General features: G+C 43.3%; 1 protein-coding gene across 1 annotated transcript in view; it reads right to left on the minus strand.

Annotated features, from left to right (window-relative positions):
* MAPK4 (mitogen-activated protein kinase 4) overlaps nucleotides 1-16,651 on the minus strand; it is a 109,415-nt gene that overhangs the window by 42,669 nt on the left and 50,095 nt on the right. Inside the window, 3 exon segments of the mRNA XM_070743564.1 lie at nucleotides 8,653-9,087; nucleotides 9,089-9,225; nucleotides 14,021-14,283. Of these exon segments, the coding sequence (XP_070599665.1) occupies nucleotides 8,653-9,087; nucleotides 9,089-9,199 (546 nt within the window). The 5' untranslated portion in view covers nucleotides 9,200-9,225; nucleotides 14,021-14,283.

Consider the following 16,651-nt stretch of genomic DNA (forward strand, 5'->3'; position numbering starts at 1 on the left):
ACCACGCGTGCAAGATGAACAACCTTCAAATCGGCCGGGCTCCTGAATACTTCGATCCGGAGAAGTCATCCTGGGACGCCTACATGGCCAAGTTCGAAATTTTCCTCGAAGCCGCCGGAATGCGGGACGCCGACCGAAAGCGGGCAATTTTCTTAAACTACTGCGGCCCAGAAATTTTTGACCTCGCCCAGACTCTAACCCTTTGCAAAGAGTAACAATGAAACAACCTGCAAAGTAAGAGCTGGGAAGATCATTAGCACCTAGTTAGGAAGTTTAGAAAAAAGCTACATCCGGAATATAAGACGCATCTGAATTTTCAGCCTCATTTAGGGAAGAAAAGGGTGTGTCATATACTCTGAAAAATGTGGTAGATAGGTTGTCCTTTTGGACAAAAAAAGTACAATATCTATTGAATGAAAGTAAGCTGACAACAGAGTTAAGACCTGAGTTGGGAAAGTAGATGGTGGTATCTGATGCTTTCCAATAAGCCCTCAATTCTCGACCTCCCACCTGGGTTGTACATACCCTTGATCAGTTGGAGGATGATGAAGATATTGAGGACTCAGATTCAGATAGTGTTTATGAAGTAGTGGGGGACCCGGGGTTACAGGTAGTAGAACAGGTGGGAGGCCAGCCACAGGATGGGGCTATGAGTTCAGGATCTAGTGAGGGAGAATCAGACACTCGCTGGGTTAATCCTAAATTCCGAAGGATTCAGAAACGTAGAGAGCAAAGGTCTGGAAGAAGATATTAAGGAGAAGAATGGGTTAAATATTGTAGTGAGATATTTGGCACGTCAGGGGGCTAGTGGAGAAGAAGGGTGGAGTTTCAACATTGCTGAAAAGAAATATGGAGGGGTTTTTCGCCACGCTAAGTAAGCCAAAGTATTTTGTATTGTATTTAGTCAGTGCTGCTGTCTTTTTAAAAGCAATGTAGTTAGGAAATAAATCTTGTCTAAGTGAAGCAGGAAAAGGAATGTGAGGAATGCGGCTGAGAGAGAGATAACTGACCGAGTGATGTCTGGAATGTGTTGAAAATACAGGAGAGCAGAGAAATAAATGGAATTGCTTTATTCATGAAATTATGCATTTAATGAGAGTTATTTGTAATTACTATACTTCTACCAGAAACCAGAACAATCTGTAAGGGAGCCAAAGTCTTAGAAACATAGAAGACTGGCCACAGAAAAAGACCTCATGGTCCATCTCGTCTGCCCTTCTATTATCTTTTATTATTATTATTATTATTTATTAGATTTGTATGCCACCCCTCTCCGAAGACTCGGGGCGGCTAACAACAATATAAAAAGACAATGTAAGCAAATCTAATATTAAAAACAATCTAAAAAACCCCCAATTTAAAAAACCACTCATACATACAAGCATACCATGTATAAATTCTAGAAGCCTAGGGGGAAGAGAAATTTCAATTCCCCCATGCCTGACAACAGAGGTGGGTTTTAAGGAGCTTGCGAAAGGCAAGGAGGGTGGGGGCAACTCTGATATCTGGGGGGAGCTGGTTCCAGAGGGTCGGGGCCGCCACAGAGAAGGCTCTTCTCCTGGGTCCCGCCAAACGACATTGCTTAGTCGACGGGACCTGGAGAAGGCCAACTCTGTGGGACCTAACCGGTCGCTGGGATTCGTGCGGCAGAAGGCGGTCCCGGAGATATTCTGGTCCGATGCCATGAAGGGTTTTATAGGCCTCCTGTATTTTATCTTAGGATGGATTTATGTTTATCCCAGGCACGTTTAAATTCAATTACTGTGGATTTACAAACCCCGTCTTTGCAAAATGCTAAGCGTTTTGTTCCCATTCCAAAGCAAACGGAGTCAGAAACTCACACAGACGCAAGGAAGTGTTCCCACTGGCCGTGACGTGTTTTCCTAAATTAGGGAAGACAAAATGTAAATATGTAAAACTGGAACAACGCTCCCGCTAGCTTGGTGCATCTGGTGGTGGGAGGAAGCAGCCGTGCTGCGAACTGGAAATTCCCCTACCATCTGGCCAAAACTGAATTCTCCGCACTCGGAGGTAACTCGTGGTTAAAAATCTCCTCTTTTCAAGCCCCTTTGCAAGGTCCCCTCGTTCTCCATGACAGCAAAAAAATAATAACAATTTCATCTTAATTTAGACCTTTTCCCCTTCCCCCCCACGTGCATACAGCGTGCAGGGGAGAAAAATAAAAAAAACAATTTTGAAAAGTGTCTGCGAAAGAAGGTAGGGCATTCCCGTCACGTTGGCTGCGGCTTCTGGCAGGTGCGAGCTGACATCTCCATCGCAGCCCTCTTATTAATCCCATGGATGAGCTCTGAAAAAGGTAGTAATTTACTCACAGGAGCATGCAGCCGGTTTCCTATCATTATCTTTTATTCCCTGATGAGAAGATGGTACCCTGTTTTAAAGCCATGACTTTCTTTAGCAGCACACGAAATGTGATCTTCTGTTGCTGCTACAGTATTTTAAAAATTCCAAATTCTCAGTCTCATTGTCTGTCTGTCTCTCTATGTCTCTCTGTTTCTCTCTCTCTCTCTGTCACTCTCTTTCTGTCTCTGTGTCTCTCTGTCTGTGTGTCTCTCTCTCTTTCTCTCTCTCTCTCTCTGTCTCTGTCTCTCTGTCTGTCTCTCTCTCTCTGTCTGTCTCTCTCTGTCTCTCACTCTCTGAGTTCAAGTGGCTCAAATGGGGGAGACCACAGATGGAGAGATGCTCTTTTTCGAAGGTCGCAAAAATGCAGGGAAGAAAGACAGTGGAGATAATAGAAAGTAATTAATTAATGAATTATGTCATGTCCGGTTGTGAAACGGAAGAGACAGTAAATCTGTTTCAATCTTGCAAACAAGAATGGCTGCGTTCCGAACTTACTCTGAAGCGTAAGCATAATGAGTGATTTATTATTTGTTTCTTTATGACTCCTGGCTAGCTCTAACTAGCCATAAATTTTAGAATGACTTGTGGAATGTCTTTCATGTTACTTCCAAAGCTTATCTACTTACTTTGGAGATAAAAATGATGTTATACGAATCAGCCTGAAATCAGAACAACTACCAGTGCGCTATGCATGCAGCTTTGCTTCTACTCTAGGCCTGTGTGCGCCCCAGTGAGATTTTGCTTCTGCGCATTTGCAGGAAGCAAAATATTGCAAGGCGATGCATGCGTGAAATTTCAGCATTTTTTTTGTTTCTACGCATGCTGGGACGCACATGCCTGCAACACGTTTGAAACTGCGGGTGCAGCTCAATTTTTACTACTGGTGTGGTGTTCTTTACCGTTCCAGTAACAACTAGCTATTGCTCCCCGAGCTCTGGAGGCCCTCTGGAGGCCAGAAATGAGCCCATTTCCACCCTTCCCAAACTTCCAGTAGGCCATTTTTCACCCTAACCAAGCCTCCGCATGGCCCCTGCACTTAACTGCACCAAAAATGGGCTGCAGGGGGCTCTTGGGAGGGGAGGGGTGGACAGGGCCAGCCAGGAATAGGTTCTCCAAATTGCACAGAATCTTCCGAACCCCTGTGAGCCCCCATCAGCCCAACCTTGCCTACACGGCGGAGAGGGGCGGCATACAAACTAAATAATAAATAAATCTAAATAATAAACCTCTACTTAGGAACTTAATTCGTTCCATGACCAGGTTCTTAAATAGAAAAGTTTGCAAGAAGAAGCAATTTTTCCCATAGGAATCAATGTAAAAGCAAATAATGGGAAGGTGGAGGTTCTGTTTCCTCCCAGGATATTCCTAGAAAGGCCCCACGGAGGCTTCTCCCTGCCTTTTCCGGCCCTGTTTCCTCCAAGGAGATTCCTAGAGAGGCCCCACAGAGGCCTCCCGGCCTTTTCCAGCCCTGTTTCCTCCACAGCGATTCCTAGAGACGCCCCAGAGAAACTTCTCCCCACCTTTTCCAGCCCCATTTCCTCCCAGGATATTCCTAGAGAGGCCCCACGGAGGCTTCTCCCCGCCTTTTGTGGCCCTGTTTCCTCTCAGGAGATTCCTAGAGAGGCCCCATGGAGGCTTCTTCCCACCTTTTCCAACCCTGTTTCCTCCCAGGATATTCCTAGAGAGGCCCCACGGAGGCTTCTCCCTGCCTTTTCTGGCCCTGTTTCCTCCCAGGAGATTCCTAGAGAGGCCCCACGAAGGCTTCTCCCCGCCTTTTCCAGCTCTGTTTCCTCCCAGGATATTCCTAGAGAGGCCCCACAGAGGCTTCTCCCCACCTTTTCTGGCCCTGTTTCCTCCCAGGATATTCCTAGAGAGGCCCCACAGAGGCTTCTCCCCACCTTTTCCAGCCCTGTTTCCTCCCAGGAGATTCCTAGAGAGGCCCCACGGAGGCTTCTCCCCACCTTTTCCGGCCCTGTTTCCTCCCAGGAGATTCCTAGAGAGGCCCCATGGAGGCTTCTCCCCGCCTTTCCCGGCTCTGTTTCCTCCCAGGATATTCCTAGAGAGGCCCCACGGAGGCTTCTCCCCACCTTTTCTGGCCCTGTTTCCTCCCAGGAGATTCCTAGAGAGGTCCCACGGAGGCTTCTCCCTGCCTTTTCTGGCCCTGTTTCCTCCCAGGAGATTCCTAGAGAGGCCCCACAGAGGCTTCTCCCCACCTTTTCCAGCCGTTTCCTCCCAGGAGATTCCTAGAGAGGCCCCATGGAGGCTTCTCCCCGCCTTTTCCGGCCCTGTTTCCTCCCAGGAAATTCCTAGAGAGGCCCCACAGAGGCTTCTCCCTGGTTTTCCAGTTACAGTTTCGGAGGCCCAGGTTTGTAAGTGGAAAATGGTTCTTGAGAAGAGGCAAAAAAAATCTTGAACACCCGGTTCTTATCTAGAAAAGTTCATAAGTAGAGGCGTTCTTAGGTAGAGGTACCACTGTATTACTTCAGCAACAAAGCCCTGATAGCCCAGCAGGATATATATGTCAGAGCAGGAATTTACTTAAACATTACCGGAGAAACAAGACATTTCTAAGAGAGATTAGAAGAAGGAGAAAATATCAGAAGGGACCCAGCTCCCGCTGGAATTAATTAGCACAGCATGGCCCCCCCATCTTTGTTTAATCCCTGCAGCAAACGCCTCTCGTTTCTTTTGAGTCTGCAAAAGGTAAGAAGAACATTTGCTAGGAAAGAGGCAATAAGCATCTTTCAGAAGCCAAATGACAGATGTACAGCATGGAACAAGGAGGCCCCTTTTGTGTGTGTGTTTTAACAGCATGAGGTGTGATAATAGTTACAATACCAAATATTTACTAAAATGTCTGCCTTGTTTAAACTGGCACATTTATTTTAACAGTGGGAGGTGGGAGACATTCGTATCTTTCTCAAGTTTACACCCAGTTGCAAGATGCATGTTTTCAAGCTCTCTTTTATCTGCGGTAATTATGCTGTACCATTTAAAATGATGCTCTGCAGAGTTGACGCTATTATTTGACGGAGACGGTTTAATTCCTTAGGTATATCTATTGAGGGACAAAGAACTTGGGATGAAAGCACTGATGTGCCAGAACTTGCTTACCTATTGAATTGTGACTTTATGCCCATACACATGAAAGCATCTTACTTGTAAAGATGTTAAAGTGTGGACAAGGGAGCATGAGAGAGAAGACATCAATCAGTGTTCACAATGTCTAATTTAGTGTTTCTCAAATGGGGGTGGGGTGTTGCGGAGCAATTCCAGGGGCGTGGCTTATTGTGTGGATGTGGCTTGATAGTCATGTGACCAGGTAGGAGTGGCTTGCCGGCCATGTGATCAGGTGAGAGTGGTTTGACAATCATGTGACCAGGGTTGGCTTAAAGGTCATGTGACTGGGTGGGAGTAGCTTACCGGCCAAGATACGTTTTCAAATAGGTGCTTGGACTTATTTTCAATGGATTAAATCACATTATTTGAATAGCCACAAAAAGGATGAATGATAGACAGCATTTTATTTATTTATTAATAAATAAAGACTCATTTGTTGATGAGCACAGTAACATTTTAAGGTTTGGTACTGAACCCAGAAAGTTCAGTATGATAACAGATTAAGCAAGGAGCTCAGTTACCGATATATTTGGTCATCCACATAACAACGGTGGCTAGGCTAGCATATGCACAACATTGGAAAAATGAAAGGTTACCGTAGGAGGAGGAGATACTAGAGAAAATTACATCTTGTGCAGAGATGAATAAATTAACTCTAGAACTGAAAAACAAGGAAGAGTCTGTATTTTATAATTGTTGGGACCTATTTTACTGTTGGTTAGAGAAAAGGTCAAACTGACACAATATAAAGAGCAATTGCCTGGTGAAAAATGTTTAATGGAAATATGGAAATCTGTTGTGGTTGGCTCTGGCCCAGCTCCTGTCCCAAGGAATGTGGAGGTGGATGTGGGGGAAACCTCCCCATGCCACAGGCCTGTTTTGCTCCCGATAGAATCTCCCGATGAAGTCTCCTCTGACGAAGGAAGCGTGAGTAGCTGGGAAGAGGGGAGTTTGGCAGACAGCCCAGGAGGAGATCAATCATCCTTATCATCCCTGAACAAGATTCTGAACAAGAACTTATGACGGACCCACGCATGCCTAGAGTGATGCATAGGAGAGAACAACTGAAGGATTATTACAGGAGATAAGTGAGGCCACCTGTGGTTGGGTGGGGCTACAGGTTTGTCTCACATTCGTCCAATTTTCTTTTTAAACGTGTGTGTTTTGTACTGTGTGTATATGTATTTAAATAAAACTTTTTCTTTCTTTTTTTAAAAAAAAGGGGAAATGGGATCTGCCTGTGCAACTGCGCGCCCCCGTGCTTCCCCGCACAAGATTTGCCTTCGGCCCATGCACAGCAAGTGAAATCTTGTATGAGGATGCTCACGCCAGTGAGAAATCAGAAATTTTTGCCAATTTTTTGCTTCTATGCATTTGGGGAAGCAAAAATAGCGGTGAAAATCACGGAAATCTTGCTCTCAACGGGTGTCCTAGCATGAAATTTTGCTTGCCACACATGTGCAGAAACCGAATTTCACGCCAATGGGCGCACGCCCACCTGAGACAGAGGGCGCATTGGTAGTGCCAAAGACAAGCAGTTCTTCACTGAAGCGATAGGCTGACTCTGTAAACTGTTTAGAGAGGGCTATAAAAGCACCATGAAGCAGTTTATAACTCTAAGTGTTATTGCTATTAACATAGAAACATTTAAATATATGACTGGAAGAAACAAATCTCACAAAGCCCGAGATTTATCTGGGATTGTAAATCTGATATAAGGTCCAGGAGGGAAGTGTTTTTAATAGGAAAGTGAACACAAGAACAAGTGGACACAATCTGAAGTTAGTTGGGGGAAGGATCAAAAGCAACATGAGAAAATATTATTTTACTAAAAGAGTAGTAGATCCTTGGAACAAACTTCCAGCAGACGTGGTAGGTAAATCCACAGTAATTGAATTTAAACATGCCTGGGATAAACATATATCCATTCTAAGATAAAATACAGAAAATAGTATAAGGGCAGACTAGATGGACCATGAGGTCTTTTTTTGCTGTCAGTCTTCTATGTTTCTATGTTTCTATGATATCGTTGTCTGCAAACCTATTCTAGAATATAGTTCAACCGTGTGGAATCCACACTGCATATCAGATATTAATACAATTGAAGGAGTCCAGAAATACTTCACAAGAAGAGTCCTCCACTCCTCCTCACATAACAAATTACCCTACTCCTCCAGACTTCAAATACTAAATCTAGAAAATTTACAACTACGTCGTCTCCGAACTGATTTAACTGCTGTTCATAAAATCACACATCATAATGTACTCCCTGTCAGTGACTACTTCACCTTTAACAACAACAACAACACAAGAGCACGTAATAGATACAAACTGAATGTAAATCGCTCCAAACTTGACTGCAGAAAATACGATTTCAGCAATAGAGTGGTCACCGCCTGGAACTCATTACCTGACTCTGTTGTTGCTTCCCCCAACCCCAAAATCTTCAACCTTGCATTATCTACAATTGACCTCTCCCCTTTTCTAAGATGTCTGTAAGGGGCGTGCATAAGTGCACTTTTGTGCCCAATGTCCTTGTCCTATTGTCTTATTATCCTTTCTATTACTACGTTCTACTTATGTTATGTTATGTTATGTTATGTTATGTTATGTTATGTTATGTTAATATGTACTATAATACTATACTTCTGCCACACAAATCCCAGCGACCAGTTAGGTCCCACAGAGTTGGCCTTCTCTGGGTCCTGTCAACTAAACAATGTTGTTTGGTGGGACCCAGGAGAAGAGCCTTCTCTGTGGCGGCCCCGACCCTCTGGAACCAGCTCGCCCCGGAGATTAGAACTGCCCCCACCCCTCCTTGCCTTTCGTAAAGTTCTTAAGACCCATCTCTGCCGTCAGGCATGGGGGAACTGAGACATCTCCCCCGGGCCTATACAGTTTATACATGGTATGTTTGGTGTGTATGTTTGCTTTTAATAATGGGTTTTTAGTGTTTTTAAATTATTAGATTTGTTCTTACATTGTCTTTGTTATTGTTGTGAGTCGCCCCGAGTCTACGGAGAGGGGCGGCCTACAACTCTAATAAATAATAATAATAATAATAATAGTAATAATAATAATAATAATAATATTTGTTTGACAAATAAATAAATAAATAAATAAAAAATAAACAGCGATTATTATGGGGTAAAAATGCGAAGTCATTACCTTGTGTGAGTAATGTTGGTCCACAACTCGGGCCAATCCAAAGTCACCGATCTTCAACACCAGGTCATTCGTATTGATGAAAATGTTGGCTGGTTTTAAATCCCTATGTAAGACGTTGGCTGAATGGATGTATTTCAGGCCCCTGAGCAACTGGTACATGAAAAGTTTGGTGTGTTCCTCTGAAAGAGGCCCTTGCTCCAACAGACGGGCCAGGTCCGTCTCCATGTATTCCTGGATGATGTACACCATGTTGAATTTGAACAGGTCTCCTTGGAGGTCTGCCCCTTTGGGCCCTAAGACGTCGTAGACCTTGACGATATTGTCGTGATCCAGTCGGCGGATTATCTTGATCTCCCGGAATGCATGCTTCAAGCTCTGGGCGTCGCTGATGGCGATCTTCTTCACGGCGACTTTGCAGCAGCTCTTGCTGTCGACCGGCGGACAGGACCAGCCCGTTCACACCGAAGCCCAACGGCCTGAAGTTGACGAAACGGCAACCCAGATCGTAACCGTAGACGCTTGCAATGTAATCACACTTCTCTGCCATGGTGCAGAGTCTACTCCTGCCTTGCCCTGTAATGAAATCCCATTAAGTGAAACAGTCTCCAGTTACCCAAGTTTATTGCTTGTTTGTTTATTGTTTAACAAGATTTATATGCTGCCCAATTCCAGTGGACTCTGAGTCGATGACCAGTTAGCACTTAAATCCCAATTAATACTCAGATACAGATATGGGAAGCAGTGTTCCCTCTAATTTTTTTTTGGGGGGGGGGTCGGAAAAGTATAGTGTCTGAGCGGCAGTCCCTTCGGACTGGGCGGCACAGAAATAATAAATAAAGAAACAAACAAACAAACAAACAAACAAAAAAGCCCACCCTGTTTTGCCTTCAGAGAATTTCAAAATAAAATACTGTACTGTGTGTCTATAACAGTGAGCTCACAATAGGGCAACTCTATCACTATCAAAATGCCACTTAAATAGTTAAGCTAGTTTCAAACTAGATTTTGATTTTCTTTCTCTCTTCCTTACTCCCATTCTTTTTCTTTCTCTTTTCCTCCCTCTCTTTTTTCTATCTGTTTCTCTCTCTTCCTCTCTTTCTCTCTCTCTCCTTCCCTCTCGGCTTCTGGGCAGGTTTGGAAAACTCTGAGTTGATGATGATTTTTAAGTGAGCGATTGCTCACTGCTCAGCTTAGAGGGAACTATGATGGGAAGTATAATAGTCTATTGCAGTGTTTCCCAACCATGGCAACTTGAAGATATTTGGACTTCAACTCCCAGAATTCCCCAACGAATGCTGGTTGGGGAATTCTGGGAGTTGAAGTCCAGATATCTTCAAGTTGCCAAGATTGGGAAACACTGGTCTATTGTACAAGCAAACTTGTTGAAAACCACAAATTAAAGCAAAGAATGCCCTTCGACTGCCAAAATTCAAAGTGAGCAGCAAAACTTATAAGGAATGTTCCAAAACAGAGTTGTAACTTAAAGCCTGTAGCTTGGCTGAAGCAGAAATACTCACAGTCTTCTCAAAGCTATATTTTGTCAAGACTGCAACAACATTTGATAGGGGGGAAAACTCTTAACTTGCTCTTGCGGTTATAAATGTTGATTACCTCCCAGTCTCCTCCCCTTTTAAACACTCTGTGATTACACATTGCGCAAAGCAGTATTCAAGGCCTCCCTTTAGTCTGCGTAACTGCTCTTATCTCCCACGCATTCTTCTCACCCTTGCATCTAAAGTAGGATCCACAATCTCCCCTTCCTCATCAGACCCAGACAAGGCCCTAGCTGGATGTTCTATATTCTCTGCAGGACATTCAATCTCCAGCCCTTCCTTATCCTCACTATCCAACTCCTCTAATAGCCACACGGGGCTATGATGCTCAATTCAATTCAATTCAATTTATTAGATTTGTATGCTGCCCCTCTCCGAAGACTCGGGGCGGCTCACAACAGATGGACCCGGTTCCTCCTCTTCAAAGTCTGTGATTAAAGGAGCTAGCTGTGATCCAGCCACAATACTAAATGGCTAACAACATATAAAAACCAATTATAAAAATTACAGTATCGAAACAAAATATAAACACAATCAATAACCCTATTAAACCATTCAAACATTCAGTTATTCATTGTCCCAGGTCCGTCGGAAAAGCCAAGTCTTAATGGCTTTCCAGAAGGCCGGTAGGGCAGGGGATAGTGCGAATCACCTGGAGCAGTTGGTTCTAAAAGATCGGAGCTGCCACAGAGAAGGCTCTTCCCCAACAACCAACATTGTTTGGCAGGCAGGATCCAGAGAATGTGCAGTACGTTCATAGAGACTCAAAGACCAGTGGAAGCAAGGCATCCCAACACTGGCTGTGAGGCAAGAGGTAAGACCTTTATCTTTCGTGAGCTTCTGTTTTGTGGTTTGCAGAGAAACAGAAGCTCATGAAAGAAACAGCTGCTGTGGCCTAGAGGTAGAGCTCTTGCCTCCCAATCGGGAGATTGTGAGTTTGATCCTGGGTGGAGGCAGATGTAAGAGTCTCCTGCTTGGGCAGTGAGTTGGACTAGATGACCTGCAAGGTCCCTTCCAAATGTGTTATATCTGAAATACCACAGAGATCTGACCTGGGGTAATGGTGCATGTGCCAACAGAGAGGGCCCTGCGTGCCACCTCTAGCACACGCGCCATAGGTTTGCCATCACGGCACTAGGACAACGAAGATCTCCAAGTGTTTTTCCAAAGAAAACTTTTTAACTTAAAAGCATCAATTTAGATGAGGGATTGAGTGGGGGCAAAACTAGTTTTAGATGACCCTCCTCATCTTTCAATTCCTGAACATGGTTAGTGCTGTGTACATAACTAGTTGAGTTTGGCAATACAGTATATAAGGGTCTGTTTTGGGTCCTATTCTTTTTAATATGTTTGTGAGTGACATAGGGGAAGGTTTGGTAGGGAAGGTTTGCCTATTTGCCGATGACTCTAAAGTGTGCAATAGGGTTGATATTCCTGGAGGGGTCTGTAATATGGTAAATGATTTAGCTTTACTAGATAAATGGTCAAAGCAATGGAAACTGAAGTTTAATGTTTCCAAATGTAAAATAATGCACTTGGGGAAAAGGAATCCTCAATCAGAGTATTGTATTGGCAGTTCTGGGTTAGCAAAAACTTCAGAAGAGAAGGATTTAGGGGTAGTGATTTCTGAGAGTTTCAAAATGGGTGAACAGTGCAATCAGGTGGTAGGGAAAGCAAGTAGGATGCTTGGCTGCATAGCTAGAGGTATAACAAGCAGGAAGAGGGAGATTATTTTACTGAAAGAGTAGTAGATGCTTGGAACAAACTTCCAGCAGACGTGGTAGATAAATCCACAGTAACTGAATTTAAACATGCCTGGGATAAACATATATCCATCCTAAGATAAAATACAGGAAATAGTATAAGGGCAGACTAGATGGACCATGAGGTCTTTTTCTGCCGTCAGACTTCTATGTTTCTATGTTTCTATAACATAACCCAACAATGTATGCTTACATGTATTAGGACACTATTGCTTTAAGAGCTAGTGTTTTGGATGACCACAAGAGGGAGCCAGAAGCGTGGTTCACTCTCTGCTATTCACTGCTATTTCTGTTTTGTCTATGTGACAATGCTGTAGTGGAAACTCTGCATTCAAATGAAGGTTTATGTATTTGTAAGCTGTTGTGGTTAGCTCTGGCCCAGCTCCTGCCCCAAGGACTGTGGATGTGGGGGAGACATCCACATGCTGCAGGCCTGTTTTGCCCCCTGGTGGAATCTCCTAATGAAGGCTCCTCTGACCAAGAAGACATGAGTGACAGGGAGGAGGAGAGTGGGGCAGACAGCTCAGAAGGAGATCGATTATCTAGCTCCTCCTTGGATTCAGAACAAGAGTTGATGATACAGCCATGCATGCGGAGAGCAATGCATAGGCAACAACAATTGAGAGATGAGGCCACCTGTGGTTGGGTGGGGCTGTGGTAATTAGTGAGGCTGCTATAAATAGCAGCCTGTGGGTTTGGCCATTGTGGAGGATTATCTGATCATTGTGTTTCCTGCCTGCTTTACTGACTTTGACCTTTTGTGTGCTGATTTTTCCCCACTTTGAAACTAAACCAGAGCAAAGTGTGTTTCACTTTGTGAAAGAAGAAGGACTGTGAATTGCCTCACGGCTGCAAGCTAAGTATCACAGAACTGATAAGAGACTTGTACAAATTACCAGTTTGTTTGGAAACAAGTGCTCTTTGCTATACCAAAAGAGGGCTTGGTTTAAGTGAATTTTCATTATAAAGAACATTGTTTTGAATTTTCAAACGTGTGTGTGTCTGAAATTTGTACCTGTGAATTTTTGGGAGGAGTTTACCAGAGAGCCCGACAGAACATAAGCTGAAGAACTAAAACTTATAGTATTGTATATGCATTGACTGTTTTAATTGTGTATGACTAGGACTGTTCTTGACTAAGATAGTTGCCAAGAGTAAATAATATTTTATAAACTTAATGTATCTGGTTTGTCTTACTCAGCCTTTACTCATATCTCTGTGCTATCAGTTGGATATCTGCTACACCTCCATGTTTCTTCTGTACTTAGGTATCTCTGACAATTCAGAGATCACTGCTTACTTCTTAACAAAAATGTAACATAGAAACATAGAAGTCTGACGGCAGAAAAAGACCTCACGGTCCATCTAGTCTGCCCTTATACTATTTTCTGTATTTTATCTTAGGATGGATATATGTTTATCCCAGACATGTTTAAATTCAGTTACTGTGGATTTATCTACCACGTCTGCTGGAAGTTTGTTCCAAGGATCTACTACTCTTTCAGTAAAATAATATTTTCTCATGTTGCTTTTGATCTTTCCCCCAACTAACTTCAGATTGTGTCCTCTTGTTCTTGTGTTCACTTTCCTATTAAAAACACTTCCCTCCTGGACCTTATTTAACCCTTTAATATATTTAAATGTTTCGATCATGTCCCCACTTTCCCTTCTGTCCTCCAGACTATACAGATTGAATTCATTAAGTCTTTCCTGATACGTTTTATGCTTAAGACCTTCCACCATTCTTGTAGCCCGTCTTTGGACCCGTTCAATTTTGTCAATCTCTTTTTGTAGGTGAGGTCTCCAGAACTGAACACAGTATTCCAAATGTGGTCTCACCAGCACTCTATATAGCGGGATCATAATCTCCCTCTTCCTACTTGTTATACCTCTAGCTATGCAGCCAAGCAACCTACTTGCTTTCCCTACTGCCTGACTGCACTGTTCACTACCCCTAACATAATGACCTTTAAATTCTAGAATAGATTTAATATCCCATTGTTTTCGACAGATGGATTTTCTGCTGCCTGCTTTCGAAGGCAATGTTTATACCTGAAACTTCTTTCTTTCATGGGCTCCGTCGGCAGTTTTCTTAAGCAAGACCAGGAAGGAGGTTGATATTCATTCCCTAATGCAAGATTAATATCCAGTCCCATCCTCACAAGAAGATAAACGTTGTTGTCTGAAAATTGAATGCAAGACTACAGATGTCTATCCTAGGCTTTTCCCCATTTTTCTGAATTTTTTTTCTTGATGATGGATTCCTCATTTACTCTTCATTATGTCTCTCTCCTCGCTCGGGATCATCTATCCTCCTGTGAAGGGACAAAAAAATCCATAAAATTAACACGTTAATCCTTTTTTTAATTTAAATGCTGTCTTTCTGAAGTTCAACTTGCCTAAGGAAAACACAAAAGAGATAGGCAAAATGCTTTTCAGAAATTCAGGTCTTAACCCTGTGATGAAGGTGTGATGTTTCATTTCATTTTATTGGATTTGTATGCCGCCCCTCTCCGTAGACTCGGGGCGGCTGACAACAGTAATAAAAACAACGTGCGACAATCCAATACTAAAGAAGCTAAAAACCCTTATTTTAAAACCAGTCATACATACAAACGTACCATTCATAAATTGTGGAAGCCGAGGGGGAAAGAATATCCTAATTCCCCCATGCCTGACGACAAAGGTGGGTTTTAAGAAGTTTGCGAAAGGCAAGAAGGGTGGGAGCTATTCTAATCTCAGGGGGGAGTTGGTTCCAGAGGGCCGGGGCCGCCACAGAGAAGGCTCTTCCCCTGGGTCCCGCCAATCGACATTGTTTAGTTGACGGGACACGGAGAAGGTCAACTTTGTGGTACCTAATTGGTCGCTGGGATTTGTGCGGCAGAAGGCGGTTCCGGAGATAACCTGGTCCGGTGCCATGAAGGGCTTTATAGGTGATGACCAACACTTTGAATTGTGACCGGAAACTGATCGGCAACCAATGCAGACTGCGGAGTGTTGGTGTGACATGGGCGTATTTGGGAAAGCCCATGATTGCTCTCGCAGCTGCATTCTGCACGATCTGAAGTTTCCGAACACTCTTCAAAGGTAGCCCCATGTAGAGAGCGTTACAGTAGTCGAGCCTCGAGGTGATGAGGGCATGTGTGACTGTGAGCAGTGACTCCCGATCCTTTGAAGGTTCATGAAATATCAATTTATATGAAAGTACCATATTTTTCAGAGTATAAGACGCACCCCTTTCCTCCCTAAAAGATGCTGAAAATTCAGGTGAATGAAAATTGGGGAAAAGGAATCCTCAATCTGAGTATTGTATTAGCAGTTCTGTGTTAGCAAAAACTTCAGAAGAGAAGGATTTAGGGGTAGTGATTTCTGACAGTCTCAAAGTGGGTGAACAGTGTGGTAGGAAAAGCAAGTAGGATGCTTGGCTGCATAGCTAGAGGTATAACAAGCAGGAAGAGGGAGATTGTGATCCCGCTGTATAGAGCGCTGGTGAGACCCCATTTGGAGTACTGTGCTCAGTTCTGGAGACCTCACCTACAAAAAGATGTTGACAAAATTGAACAGGTCCAAAGACAGGCTACAAGAATGGTGGAAGGTCTTAAGCATAAAACGTATCAGGAAAGACTTCATGAACTCAATCTCTATAGTCTGGAGGACAGAAGGGAAAGGGGGGACATGATTGAAACATTTAAATATGTTAAAGGGTTAAATAAGGTCCAGGAGGGGACCAGCATCTGCTGGCTGGGGAATTCTGGGAGTTGAAGTCCAAGTATCTTTTAAGTTGACAAGGTTGGGAAACACTGTTCTAGAGCATTTGAGTGAAAAAGATACCCGAGAATCAGCCTCTAATAATGACCTCACATTTTTCCAATGCTGGCTGATTACAGGTTATATTTAGCAACAATCCTTGTGCCAAATGAACAGAGGCCAGAGAGAGAAAACACACACACACACACACAAAATGTAGCAACAACTAGCAGGACTGTGGCAATGGACATATGGACACAATCTCCAGTGTTCAGATGGCATAGCAGCCATCACACACCCCACGTTTTCCCTCATGTAAGAGAGTGGGAGAGGATCTCACTTCACTTTAAAGTTTGTCAATAATGCACACTCAGAGGACAATCCTAAGAAATCAAAACTTTTTAAATGGTGGAAAAAGCATTTTAGCCAATTTAGCTAATTGGTACGGAAAGAAAAGATGTAGTTTAAAATGTGCTATTTCAATCAAAAACCACAAAGGAAAGGGCAAAAGCATTACAGTAGACAACTTTTGGGATGCACACTAAGAGTGGCTTGTTTGCTTTATGTATATTTCAGACTTCTTAACAGCCCATTATCCTCCGGGGAGGCACGGAGACATCTTAATCCCATCTTCCATCGTCTCCATTCTCTACACCTACTATAATACATTTTTAAAACCACAGGTCATAATTTTGACTTGCATATCAAACATCGACATCATCCATCCTTCATCCAACATTGGCCTTTAATCATCTTAGTAGCTCTTCTCTGCACTTCCCCCCCCCAAAAAAATGTTTTTACATTCTTTTTGTAATGTGGTGACAATGACATGATATTAAGCTAAGGCTAATTTAGTAATGCTATGCTTGGGCTCACAACCTACATCAAGACATTAACATCAAGCCAAACTAAATTTATCTATACCTACCGCTGCCA

The sequence above is a fragment of the Erythrolamprus reginae genome, chromosome 2 (assembly GCF_031021105.1).
Source record: "Erythrolamprus reginae isolate rEryReg1 chromosome 2, rEryReg1.hap1, whole genome shotgun sequence".
Taxonomy (NCBI): Eukaryota; Metazoa; Chordata; class Lepidosauria; order Squamata; family Dipsadidae; genus Erythrolamprus; species Erythrolamprus reginae.